The sequence below is a fragment of the Schistocerca serialis genome, chromosome 9 (assembly GCF_023864345.2).
Source record: "Schistocerca serialis cubense isolate TAMUIC-IGC-003099 chromosome 9, iqSchSeri2.2, whole genome shotgun sequence".
Classification (NCBI taxonomy): Eukaryota; Metazoa; Arthropoda; class Insecta; order Orthoptera; family Acrididae; genus Schistocerca; species Schistocerca serialis.
This window is the reverse complement of record NC_064646.1, coordinates 211,270,149-211,284,611: the sequence shown is the minus strand read 5'-3', so window position 1 is coordinate 211,284,611 and position 14,463 is coordinate 211,270,149. Positions and strand designations below refer to the sequence as shown.

General features: G+C 46.0%; 1 protein-coding gene across 3 annotated transcripts in view; it reads right to left on the bottom strand.

Annotated features, from left to right (window-relative positions):
• Positions 1–13,541, bottom strand: part of LOC126418690 (probable ribosome production factor 1) — a 55,660-nt gene extending 42,119 nt beyond the window's left edge. Inside the window, exons 1-2 of one of the 3 annotated variants that reach the window (XM_050085586.1) lie at positions 13,494–13,541; positions 5,935–6,213 (exon numbers count right to left, since the gene is read on the bottom strand). In XM_050085586.1, the coding sequence (XP_049941543.1) occupies positions 5,935–6,197 (263 nt within the window). In that variant the 5' untranslated portion in view covers positions 6,198–6,213; positions 13,494–13,541. Of the gene's footprint in view, positions 1–5,934; positions 6,214–13,408 lie in introns of all 3 variants that reach the window. The other 2 variants (XM_050085587.1, XM_050085588.1) reach the window with 2 other exon arrangements.
• Positions 13,542–14,463: the final 922 nt, after the last annotated feature.

Below are 14,463 nucleotides of genomic sequence, written 5' to 3'. Positions count from 1 at the left end.
TCAGCAGATTTAGAGTCATCAGTGTAAAAAACAACAGCATCCCGAAACTCCCATAAAATTTGGCGGAAAAAGGAACGGAACACCATCAGGGGGATGGAATCTTTCGGACCTCGGCGGAGATCCATCCGAATTCGAGGAACTAACCAAAGGGGAGTGGAGGGGAGGGGAGGGAGCAAGGAAGACAGGACAAAGAAGGAAGCTGAAAATCACGGCAAAGAGACGCAAGGCGGAGCCCAACCGGTAAACCTGCCCGAGGGCGGGAATCGGGTGGGCGACGTCCATGGTCTGGGAACAGGATAGAATAGGAAGGATGAGTGGGAGAGGAACGGATAGCGAGTGCATAAGACACCAGAAGCTGGGACCGCCGAACAGAAAGGGGGGGGGGGATCCCAGCTTCAACCAGGAGACTATCAACAGGGCTAGTAGGGAAGGCACCGGTGGCCAAACGGATACCACGATGGTGGACTGGATCCAGCACGTGCAGTGTGGAAGGAGCAGCTGAACCATAAACGTGACAACCATAGTCCAAGCGAGACAGAACTAGAGCACTATTAAGACGGAAAAGGAGGGAACGGTCCGCACCCCAAGAGGAGTGGGCAAGGAAGCAAAGGACATTGAGTTTACGGAAACATCCTACCTTCAGATGTCTGACATGGGGCAGCCAAGTGAGCTTGTTGTCGAAAAGAAGACCCAGGAAACGAAACTGTGGGACCACAGGCAATCGTTGTGCATCGAAATAGAGCTCTGGATCAGGATGGATCGTAGCACGGCGACAGAAGTGGACCACCCGCGATTTTAGAGGAGAGAATTGAAACCCGTGGGAGAGGGTCCATGCAGAGGCACGCCATACGGCTCCCTGGAGCTGCTGCTCTGCAGATGCCATCGAAGAGGAACTAACCCAAATGCAGAAATCATCCACATACAGGGCAGGGGCGACCAAAGGACCGATAGAGGCCACAAGTCCATCAATAGCAATGAGGAAAAGAAGGACACTCAAGACAGAACCCTGTGGGATACCCGTCTCCTGGGTCCGTGGAGAACTAAAAACAGTACCAACTCGAACCCTGAATGACCGATGGAACAGGAACTGATGGATAAAAATCGGGAGTGGGCCCCGAAGACCCCACTGATGAAGGGTAAGTAAGATATGATGGCGCCAGGCCGTGTCATAGGCCTTGCGAAGGTCAAAAAACACTGCAACCAAATGGCGGCACTGGGAAAAAGCCTACCGAACTGCGGATTACAAGCGAAATAAATGATCGATTGGAGACCGTCCCTCTCGGAAGCTACACTGGTAAGGGGACAACAGATCCCGAGATTCGAGGACCCAATTGAGCCGACGGGCTACCATCCGTTCAAGTAACTTACAAACAACATTGGTTAGACTAATTGGCCGATAGCTGTCAACAGATAGGAGGTTCTTACCAGGCTTAAGGACAGGAACCACGATGCTATCCCTCCACTGAGAAGGGAAGTCACCCTGGAGGCAGATACGGTTAAACACCCGAAGAAGATGTTGCCGTTGTGGAGCACTGAGATGTTGAAGTAGTTGGTTATGAATGGAATCTGGGCCAGGGGACGTATCATGAGAAGAAGATAGAGCAGAAAGAAATTCCCATTCAGTAAAAGGTTCGTTGTAAGATTCTGACTCACAAGGGGTAAAACATAAGGTGGAAGCTTCAGCCCGCTGTTTCTGGTGAAGGAAAGCAGCTGGATAGGAGGCTGATGCTGATGCCACTGCAAAATGGGTCGCAAGATGTTTTGCAAGAACTAATGGGTCCGAACAAAAGCCATCCTGGAGGTGAAGGCCTGGGAGGGTGGACTGCCGATGGCAACCTTGGAGAGAGCGAAGTGTAGCCCATACCCATGACAGAGGGACAGTAGAACCGAGGGAAGAAACAAATCGTTCCCAACATATCCGCTTGCTCTGTTTGATTAAATAACGGGCTTTAGCGCGGAGGCATTTAAAGGTAGTAAGGCTGGCTACAGATGGGTGCCTCTTAAAGTGTTCAAAGTTCGACGGCAATCACGGATGGCAATGGCAATGACCGTACTCCACCACGGGACTTGCCGGCAATGAAATGGTCCAGATGAGTGCGGGACAGCAAGGCTAGCGGCGCGAACAATCGCGTCAGACACGTCACGTAAGACGACATCAATACAACCCGACAAAGAGGGAGAAAACATGACCTGTGCAGTGTATAGAGGCCAATCGGGGCGTTGGAAAGACCAACGAGGTAACCTGTCCATCAGGGAGCGGGAAGGGAGAGAGAGAATCAACGGGAAATGGTCACTATCGCAAAGGTCGTCATGTGGCGACCAGTGTAATGAAGGGAGGAGAGAGGGAGAAGAAAGAGAAAGATCAATGGCAGAAAAGGTACCATGACTGGCACTGAAATGAGTGGGGGAGCCATCATTAAGAAGGCACAACTCGTGGTCTGCAATAAACTGGTCTATGAGAAGACCTCGTCTAGATGGAAAGGCACTACCCCACAAGGGATGATGAGCATTAAAATCCTCAAGGAGGAGGAAGGGAGGAGGAAGTTGCTGAAGAAGGGCAGTTAAGGCAGCAGGTGTAAGAGTCCTGTCAGGAGGGAGATAAAGATTGCAAACCGTGACCTCAGAGTCCAGGTGGACCCCTAACAGCAACCGCTTCCAATGTAGTTTGAAGAGGAATCCATTTGCTAGCAATGTCTGTACAGACCAACGTACAAACGCCACCAGAAGCCCGCAGGGGTCCGACCTGATTTCGACAGAAAACATGGAACCCACGGAGGGTCGGTGAGTGAGCATCAGTAAAATGAGATTCCTGTAGAACCACACAAGCTGCAGAGTAAGACTAAAGAAGGGTTTTCAATTCCGGAAAGTGACGATAGTATCCATTACAATTCCATTGGAGAACCACAGAACGATTTAAATGGGGGCTGAACACGCTAAAGTCAGTCATACCGCCGGGTCCCCACCCATCACCGACAAGGAGGGGGCGACATCCATGAACGACAGGTCAGAATCCGGTTGCGAAGTCGGGGATGGGACCTCCGGTGACATCAGAGGCTCTTTGTCCCAGGACTTATGTTTCTTCTTCTTTTCAGGCTGAGATCGAGGAGGGCTGTGTGGCATAAAGGAGCCAGCTGCAGCAAGATCGGGAACAGAAAGAGACCGAATGACCTGGGGGCCGACAGACCGCGGCTCTTGCGGTCGCCGCGTGGCAGCAGACCTTTGGCCTGGAAGGCGCCAGGTAGGGGCATCCCGGGAGAGGTGCCCTTGACCGGCAGACGCCGAAGGAGTGGGACACTTCTCCGGCTGGGGAGGGGGAGCAGCAGCCAGAGGAGAAGGTGTGGGAGCCGCAGGGAAGGGGGGGAGGAGAGGGGTCCGGGATGGGGGTAAAGAAGGGGGAGGAAGGGGTGAAGATGTAACCAAAACGTAACTAGATGTCATGGACACAAGGTGAAGACGTGTATACTTCTTACAGGCCTCTGTCTAGGTTAAACGATCGAGGGACTTATACTCCTGAACCTTCTTTTCCTTCTTATATACTGGACAATCTGGTGAACGTGGAGAATGACTGCCATGACAATTTACACACACAGGAGGGGGAACACAGGGACTCCCCTCATGGAGTTGACATCCTCAGTCACCACAGGGAGGGGCCTGTGAACAGTGGGAAGACATGTGTCCAAAATGCAAGCACTTAAAACACCTCATAGGAGGTGGGATGTATGGCTTCACATCATACGATAAACCATAATCTTAACTTTCTCAGGGAGGGTATCCCCTTCAAAGGCCAGGATAAAGGCATCAGTATAAATGCGACTGTCCTGAAGACCCTTCTGAACACGCCGAACAAAGTGAACACCCCACGGTCCGAGATTGTCCCGAAGTTCCTCATCAGTTTGAAGGATGAGGTCCCTGTGAAAAATCACACCTTGAACCATATTTAGAGACTGGTGGGGGGTAATAGACACAGGAATTGTGCCAAGATGGGTACAGGCACGAAGGGCCGCAGATTGGGCAGCTGAAGCAGTTTTGATCAGCAACGAACCCGACCGCATCTTGCTCAGAGAGTCCACTTCGCCAAACTTGTCTTCAATGTGTTCCACAAAGAATAAAGGTTTGGTATTGGTGAAAGTATCCCCATCAGTCCTGGTGCAAACTAGATAACGGGGTAAAGGTTTCGCCCTTAGCCGACGGGCCTGACCCTCTTCCCAGGGGGTAGCCATGGAAGGGATGGCCGAAGGGGCAAGTGAAGCTGCACTCGAAGAATCAGTTCCACGCAGAGAGACGGCCGCAGAAGAACGGCCAGAGTTCTGGACCCGTATGCGTTTCATTTGCATAGCGTCCGCCCTGATACCACCCACTCCGATCAGGGGCTCTCCTCACGGGCGCCACCCAGCCACAGCAAGGACCATCTGGCATGGCGGCCATTGCCGGGAGTTCCAATGCTCCAGGATGACGAGCAACCATTCCAAGGCATGCATGAGGAGGTCACAGCTCAGGTATCAGAAGTGTGATCCCTGTGTGTTTAGGGGGCTCAACCAAAAGGGTACATAGCGACCCCACCACACGGGCTGGCTACCGTGCTGGCTATGCACCCTAGCATCAGACAACGATGTGAAAAAAAAAAAAAAAGGTGGAATGTACTAGGAGGGCACACGTCGGAGACATTAGGTAAGGTGCTCTTCCCCAAATGACTCACACTACGAAGGAGAAATTTAGGAATGGAGGTCAAACCCCAGAGGGGGACCAGGGAATGCCAAAAGGAGGTGGTGATTACGCAACACAGCCAAATTGTAAAACCAACAGAACCAGGAGGATAGCGGGGAACAACATAAGCAAGGACACCAAGAGAGGGAGAGGAGAGGGCGAGGGGAAAGGAGCAAGGAGGGGAAAGGAGCAAGGAGGGGAAAGGAGCAAGGAGGGGAAAGGAGCAAGGAGGGGAAAGGAGCAAGGAGGGGAAAGGAGCAAGGAGGGGAAAGGAGCAAGGAGGGGAAAGGAGCAAGGAGGGGAAAGGAGCAAGGAGGGGAAAGGAGCAAGGAGGGGAAAGGAGCAAGGAGGGGAAAGGAGCAAGGAGGGGAAAGGGGCAAGGAGGGGAAAGGAGTAAGGAGGGGAAAGGAGCAAGGAGGGGAAAGGAGGGGAAGGGGAAGGAAATGCAGCCCTGGAGAGAAAGAAGGCTGCAATAGCTCGGGGCCCGTGCTCACCATGCACGTATCCACAAAAGAGTTGTGGACCCCCTGGGGGGAAGTTGGGAGATGAGTGGTGGTGGTGGTGGGGGGGGGGGGGGGGGGATGGTAGGTTATTGTAGGTTGATGCCAGGATAATTTCAGAAGCGGAGAAAGTGATGTAAGGACAACTCCCATCTGCGCAGTTCAGAAAAGCTGGTAGTGCAGAGGAGAATCCGGATGATTCGTGTTGTGAAGCAGCCATTGAAATCAAGCATATTATGTTCAGCTGTGTGTTATGCCACTGGGTGGTCCACTTTGCTCTTGGCCACAGTTTGGCAGTGGCCTTTCATCTTGCTGGACAACCCACTGGTAGTAATACAAGGTTTTATGAGGTTCCATTTTTCAGAAGTTTTTTGGTCACTTCCTTGCAATACAATTAATCTCTTTCCACTTACCTAATACACACAATATGAATGTGTGGCAGTTTCGTGTTCCTCGTACTCAGGAAATTAACATAAACTTGAAGACAATGAACCAAGCAATGATAGTGAACATTTTAAGAGCACAAGGATCCCACGCTATGTATACGACATTTTCCACAGTTACCAGGTGCTCACAAGGTACAGATGAAACTTTCATACAACTCAATAGATCGGAATCACAATGTTACAGTAGAGTACCTACTGTCAGGGATACATACCTTAAAATAGTTTAAGTCAAATTTGATGGACTGAAAATAATGATGTTGCTGCATATAACACAGAGAACTTACAAGGGCAGAGCTGTTTCGTCTGGCTCTCGCATACTCTCAATTGTCCTTGGAACCTGCTTGGGAAGGCCCTGCTGCTGCCTGGCCTTGCGATCTTTCTTACGTTGTTTCCGTTTTTCACGAAGCTTCTTGATAAGCATAGTCGCACGCTGCTGTTTGTTGCGTATCCTTTTCAGTGGATTGTGAGATGGCATTTGTACCTCACCAACTGCAACCTCATCCTTTATTTTGTGATCTTCAACGTCTCTGCTGTTGTAGACTGCCATTGCAAATAATCCAACCCTAAAACATACAAAATTCACAAGTGGTCTTAAATTAACAGACAATGCTAAATAATAACAAGGAATGACCCAAACAATAACAACAAAATTATATACCAAGTACAGTACAACTATCATTTTAAAAGTGTTTTAACACAACAATGTAACTCACAGTGTGTTGCACTACATTTGAATGTTTTGATATGCTACTGCACTTCTTTTTAAGTGGGTGAAGAGACTCTACTTTGGAATCTGTAGTTTCTTCACTTAGCAAATATTTTTGTCCTGTTTCTCTTAGGTTTGTTGCAAGAAGAAATAATGTATCAGTACCAACATTCTAAATGAAATTAGCAATCAAAATGAGTGATGTCTGTCAACAAGGCATGAAATAACGTAATTTTAATATGTGATAACCATTTATTAAAATGTTAAATGGCAGACAAACACACTGCAAAAAGACGATTAGAAATTATTTACCTACCAGACTTATTCCTTCATCAGACACACACACACACACACACACACACACACACACACACACACACACACACACAGATTCAGCCTCTGAGGTCTGAACGCAACAGCATCTGCTCGGGTGGGTAGTGAGGGTACAGAAGAGATGAAAAGGGGGGGGGGGGGGGGGGGATAGCAGGGAAGGGTAGAGAAAGATACTAGTGCTGCCTGTGGTAACATGCAAGGATATGGTGGGGACTGGATAGTCGGCTGCTTTGTGCAGCATCGGCAGGCTGGGGGGAGTGAGTCGAGGAAAAGGAGAGAAGCACAGAAAGATAAAGGAGAGAAACAGAAAAAGCGAAATGATTGTGCAGGTGTGCTAGTGGGATAGAATGCATGTGTTTGGCTGGAGCAGGAGCAGGGAAAGGTATAGAAAACTACAGGATAGGGACTAGTGAAGGTTGAGTTCAGGGGGATTATGAGAACTACGGATAAGTTGCACGGAGAGTTCCTACCTGCACAATTCTGAAAAGTTAGTGTTGGTGGGAAGAATACAGATGGCACAGTCTGAAGCATTCACTGAAGTGAAGCACACTGGGTTGGTTGGTTGGTTGGTGCTTTCGGGGTGCAAAACTGCTAAGGCCATAAGCATCCAAATCATTACATAAGAAAAAACAAATACTAAATAAACACCTGAGGTGAAAAAGGCAAAAACCCAACCAAGCAACTTTAAAAGAGGAGCAGCTAAGGACAAGGACGTCCCTAGAGAAAATTTCTCAAAACATCGTTGAGATGGTGGAGGTCTCCGCAAGGGGATCAAATTTACTTCAACATGCTGCTGTGATGAATAAAAAGTAAGACATGATTGACAGAACACATGTCATCTGCTAAAACATCTGAAAAAGTAGACGGCAAACATAGACGTAAATGTAAACAGTTAAAAAATGGGCACCAGATCAAAAAATGGTGCACTGCCAAGGGTTAAGAGCAGAAGGCACAGAATGGGGCAGGTTTGCCAGTTAATATATGGTGGTGACTAAAACAACAGTGTTCTATATGCAACCAGCCTAAAATGACCTTCTCGTGATGTGAGGGCAGAGAGGAAGTCGATCATGCTATTGGGAGAGGTTTAATGTCTCAGAGAATGTTCCCCTGGAGAGAAGACCATCGTGCACTCCAAAATGATACTATACGCCGACAGACAGTGATACAAATATCATCTGAGGGAACAGAATGACTGGCAGGCCAAGGGAGGAGAGCTGCAGCCTTTGCAGTAGCATCAGCAGCCTCCTTCCCTGGCAAGCCGACGTGATCAGGAACCTACAGGAACAGCATATTGGCATTCTTGGATCCGTTGTACTAAACGGTGGACTGTGTACAGCACGCGAAGGCTCTGGAGAGTACTGAAAGACTTTGAGCAGATGGCACAGTTTGGAAGCCGGTGTTGCCAGATGTACTGCGTGGCCTGATAAAGGGCGTAGAGCTCTGTGGTAAAAATCGAGCACTGGTCAAGAACCCAAAATTGAAAAGGATCAGCACCAAGTACAAATGCACACTCAACACTGTGGCTGGTCTTGGAACCATCGGTGTACGCGAAGACAACTGTCCCCAAGCTGCGTTCGAAGTGCAAAAATCTTGCTGGGATACACCTCTCCAGGAGTAGTGACTTTGAGAAGTGAATGGAGTCCGAAATGAACACGTACCTTGGCACAAAGCCACGGAGGTGAACAGCTCGCACCCATGGCGGACATGGCAGAAAGCATAAAGCTATGCTATCGAAGCAGCAAATGAAAGCAAACTCTGGGAGACAACAGAGAAGATGGTCACACCCCATATTGGCGATCAACTGAAATGTCAAAAAAAAAAGGGAGCACAGGACAGGTGACTGGGCACAGAAGAAAGATGGCTTGTGTAACAACTGATGAGAACATCTTCCCTTTAGGGCTACAGTAAGTCAGCAGCCTCAGCATAAAGACTCTTAGCGGGATTAGTATGGAAGGCACTAGTGACTAAATGTATCCTGCAATGGTGGATGGTGTTAAGACAACGTAAGACAGATGGACATAGATAAATATACTATAAATCCATAATCCAATTCTGAATGAAATAGGGACCAGTACAAATGGAGAAGGATGGTCTGATCCACTTCCCATGAAGTACCGCATACAACTCACAGAAGACTGAGGGAACAAGTACGAGCTACCATGTAAGAGATGTGGGAAGACCAACAGAGTTTCTATCAAACTTGAGTCCCTAGAATTTCATTGTGTCAACAAATGAAAGAAGGAATGGTCCAAGTAGTAGAGACGGGGGAAGAGACTCCCGGTGCCACCAAAAGTTCATACAGACTGTCTTGTCACTCGAAAAGCGGAAGCCACTGTTTATGCTCCACGAGCAAAGGTGATCAAGACATCACTGGAGACGCCACTCAAGTAGAAACGTTCATTGAGAGCTGCAATAGATCACAAAGTCATCAATGAAAGAAGAGCCTTAGATACCTGGCAGGAGATAATCCATAACAGGGTTAAAGGCTATGGAAAATAAGATGACACTGAGCACAGAACCCTGTGGCACCTTGTTCTCTTGAACAAAAGTGTCTGACAGAGATGAACCCACATGTGCCTTATAAACAGCCTTTAAAAAATTCCCAGATAAATGGGGCCGGTGACCTCGGAAGCCCCAATCATACATAATATGGAGGATACCTGTCCTCCAGCAGGTGTCACATGCCTTCTCCAAATCAAAAAACACAGCCACAGTTTGGCGCTTCCGCAAAAATCTGTTAATAATAATATGAGTTGACAAGGTGATGAGATGGTTAACAGCAGAATGGTGCCTACGGAACCATATTTGGCGTTAGTGAGGGGATTCCAAGATTCAAGCCACCACACCAGCCAACCATTAATCAAGTCATGTGGCATCTGTCCAAATGTGGTTGTATGTATGGGGGGAAAAAGTGTAGGACCTCAGGAGATAGGTGTTGCAACATCAGAATGTGAATGCTGTCCGGTCCTGGAGCGGATGACTGGGACAAAGAGGGTGCATGTTTAAGCTTCCTCATAGTAAAATCAGAAATGTAACATTCATGATTCTGGGAGGAGAAAGATATCGCCCTGCTCCTTTCAGAGGGAGGATGGTAGTCAATGGAATTCCACACATCTGCAAAATATCGGCCCAAGCTGTTGGAGATATAAAGAGGGTCTACAATGACATTGTTCACTGTGGTCAGAGTAGGAACCAGGGAATGAGCAGTGGTTCCCAAAAATCGACAGAGATTATCCTAAACAACAGAAGAGGGAGTAAAAGTGTTAAAAGAGCTTTGAAAAAAAGAAAAAAGCCCAACTAGCATTTTTGCTTTCCCTGAAAATGTGTCAAAACTGCACATTTAGCTGTTTATAATGGATACAGTTTGACAATGTGGGATGGCATTTAAGCTTGTCTCCGCACGCAGATTGCACTGTGGCATTCCTAAGCCACCAGGAGACGGGCACATCACAGCACGGAAGAGGTGCGAGGTATGGATAGTAAGGATAGTGTTTGTAAGGTATTCTACCTGGTCATCAATGCAGAGGAAATGGGTAATTATCGAAAGTCGTCAGTGAGGAGTAGAGCTGCCAGTTGGTGGGATGCACAGATGGGATAGGGAGTCACAAACAAATGACACAGTGGAAATGGTCACTTGAGTGTGTGTTGGGGAGAACAGACCACTTGAGACGACGAGCAAGCTGAACAATACATATTGAAAGGTCCACATGGCAAAAAGAGTGTGTGGATTTGGAAAGAAATGTGGTGTTCCAATGTTTAAACAGATTAAATTGAGCTGGCTGAAGATATCTACAAGGAGAGAGCCTCTTGGACAGGGGTGTGGAGAGCCCCAAAGGGAATGGTGGGCATTGAAGCCGTCAAGCAGCAAAACGAGAGGAGGAAGTTGAGCAATAAGTTCCAAAATTGCAAGGGCCCCAAGTTCAAGTCTCGGTCCGGCATACAGTTTTTCTGCCAGGAAGTTTCAAGTTGAAAAAATGTCTGCCCTGGTAACACCAGAAGACAAGGGTGAGCAAATGTTGCAAAGCGAGAAGGTGAAACCAGGAAGGGAAAGATGGACAGCAACAGCTTGAAACTGTGTTTGTAAGGAAATGGTGGACTACACATGTCTTCTTAAACGAACAACATGAGTCCCCGATGAGCGGGAGTATTAGCCTCATGGGGAAGGTCAAATTAGACTGAAATGAAATGTGGGAGGTGAAAGTGATCATGAGGGTGTAATTTTGTTTCCTGCAGGCAGGAGCTGTAATTCAGTCTTACTGGACCTGATGCAGTGAATGTTGCACTGAGGAATAACTGTATTCAATGATAAGCAGGAGATGGGTCAAGTTAGGGGGCAGTCACTGCGGTGGCTGCCAAGTGGTTTGTTGGTATGGTTTTTGCTCGCAGCAGGTGAAGATGAGGGTGTGGCCATGGAGCTAGATGATTTCACAACCGTGGTACTAAACTGAAAGTCACAAGTCTGCATAGCCACCTGGATCTCCTGTATGGCTCTCACTGAGGTAGACTGGACAGGAAGACAGAGACAGGAAGCAGCATGATCACCCACAAAGTTGATACAGTGAGGGGAAGGACAGAACCAATGGCATTTTAGAAATATAATATGTACCTCTATCACTGTTATAAGTCTTCACATATTTGAAATGTCTGATAAGCAATAATTTCTCAACTGTTAAAAGTCTCAAGCTCTGCTACAGTGTCTACTTTAGGACCACAAAATACAGCCACAGTAATCCAACCATTACCGTGTCCATTAGCGCCTGCATTTGTAAGTGTTAAAATCAATATGCATCCGCAAAAGACTGAAGGGCCATGCAAAATCACTTGGGCACCTACTCCATTCTTCATACTAATAGCAATATTATCAATAGCTTTATATACTGTAAGGCATGAACGCCTTTTCCTCTTATAATAACGTTACGGCAAGCTATGGGAAATGTTTACTAGTTTTTTTCCCAATTGATTCAACCCATCCAGGATTACAGCTTGGTTTCCATTCATCAATAATTCAAGGTGTTCTTGAGCATGTAGAAGGATGACATCTTATCACATTTTTTGTAAACACCCAAGAATATCATACACAACTGCATTTTGAAATCCAGTATGGCAAATGATCTTGTTGTTGCTATCCTGCATTAAAATCATACGAATACACTGATCTCATAAATGTATCTTGCTCAACAGTCAACATTCTACAACAATAATATTCAGGCTAAACTAGTAATATTCAGAATAGCACAGGCCCATTGTTACTTGCCAGTGATTTTTCTCCCTTAATAAATTTGGCCTAATTGGCTATATTACTACTACTGTAGGGCCTACACAAATGTTTCAGTCATGAATACATAATTTCATTGTCTCTCAGAAGGTCTGTCTGTATTCCTTTTGCTAACTGAATTGCAGTGTACACACTGTACAACATGTTCTTCCATTTTTTGGCAGTTTCTTTGCTCTGTTCTATTACACTTCTGAATACTATGACTCACCTGAAACTATCTTCGTAAAACTAGGTTTTAATCTTTCATACTTATGCTGTTTAGAGATTTATTATCTACACTGGGGAACGAGGTACCAAAGCACAAACCTTGCAGTTTATGATGCACATATGAAACAGAAAAACAAACCTTGTGATAAGCACAAAAATCCTGCAAGTTACAATTCAACCGATCAGCAGCGTTGTATCCAATATGCTGAGCATTATAGGCCCTACCACCTACACATCAAGCCCTCCAGCCACATGACATTTGTTATATAATTTTGAATAGTCAACTGTTTGTTGACAAATGAACATTACAAATGCTGGGACATACCACGTTTCATTTGGCTAAGACTTACTGCTTCCAACTTTCGCAAAGAAACCCAATGCCATTCGCTAGTCAGAATGCCATTTAAATTCCGAAGCTACAAATTGCCACATATAAATCAGCATTAGTAGTCTTTCTAGCAAGTTTTACAGTAGCTTTCGAGGATTTACAGCCAATTGCTTCAAGTGCCTACTCCCAATCAACATATTATGCCGCACATTCTGGCGGTTACTATACATGAATGAGTCTGGCTGTCCATGGAAGTAAATTTGAGTTTCTTAACATAGGAAGAGTTTTCGGTCTATCACCATCATATATCTCACCATGAACAATGTGGAAAGAATGTTATTCTTTTACTAAACTACATGATATGGTTGGATTATGGCTTACATGCTACGAAAAAAAAAACACTTTTTTGTGCGATTTCTTGTAATAGAAAATCAAGAAGTGCAACACCAGAGGAAAAAGGTTACCAGTAACAGCACTAATTGTACAGAATCTTTCCTACACGATATAGGTCTACATTATGTCTGAATCTGTCACCTACAGAATGACTAAAATGTACCACCAACGAGGTCGCTCCATAACATTAGTAGCCTACTTACTTAAACCACCACGCGCAGAAAAAGCGCAAATGTGTCACCGTCCTAAACATACAAAGAAAAAGGGTTCTACTTAAATCCTCATTCCGTAAAACGGCTTTAATCTGACTTTTACAGTTCACAACTGTCATCCTGTTTCAGCTGTTTGAAAAATCATTTGTTTACAGTCAGACCAAATACACTCGACTGCAATCCACTGCCGACAATGCTGAATATCTTCCTGAAGACTGCTAACAGCGTTCCTCCCATAGTCAAGACACTATTGGTAAACACCCACTTATAAATACAAAAATTGATTGGACGTTGTCTCTATTACCAGTTGCTGCTTTAAAGGAAGTTCCAGTAAAAGACGATCAAACGCTCTTTTTTCTGTTGCCAAACACTGTCAAGCACTCACTTACCTACACTTCAACACGAACCACAGCACACACGCGGCAATATACACTAGAGGTGGCAAAAAATAACGTAACTGATAGAAATAACCGGTTACTGAGAAGTAACGGTTACTGCGGTAACCGTTCCTCTGATTCTGGCAGTTATTTCAATAACTGTTTAGTGTCAACAGTGCCTCGCGCCATCTGTTGACCGAAGATCGTACTGCGTATTTGGAGGCGTTCTATAGACCATGGGAATAACTGTGAGACTGCGCGCCATCTGTTGATAAGAACTGTGTACTATTTCGTGGGCCTTCGTTACTTTTAGCATAAACCATTAAATAAAGTTAATGTCCGAGCCGTGGCTGATAGGAGCTGCAGTACAGGCATTAACAAGTACGGTCGTTCCCTTAAGCCACCGCCTTACGTGTTAATTTAGCTTGGACGGGTAGTACAAGGAAAGTAACTAAGGAATTCGAGCGACTATGGAAATAACTGTCAGAGCCGGTATTCTCCTCTGGCAGTTATCGTTATTGGCTCGTAGTTCTAGTTCTCTGGTAGTTATCGGGACAGGTGTCTAAAGCTAGCGAAATGAGGGATGCTCAACTACCGGACCAACCGATAGATGGCTCTAGCGCGTGCCGGCCAAAGATTATATCATTGAGTGTCCGCCATATTTGAATTTGGCGAAAAACGAAGTGTGAAAACACGGATGAAAATGTTTTTCGTTCTGCGCCCTGATAAGTCTTTTATACTGAATGTTCTAGATATCTACACTTCAACATAATGAAGTGTTTCTAATCTAGTGAGAAAAAACAGTGACAGTTCTGCTATGAAATTCCTAAATTCGAGTGTGTTTTGAAGTTTGACAAGCTGACCTATAAATTGTTTACTATTAATTTTATGAGTGCTTATTTGCCCGTTTTAAAATATTATTTAAGATTCAATGGAGCCCAAAAAATTACCTTGGTTGCCAAAGCTTTTAACTACAGGTATA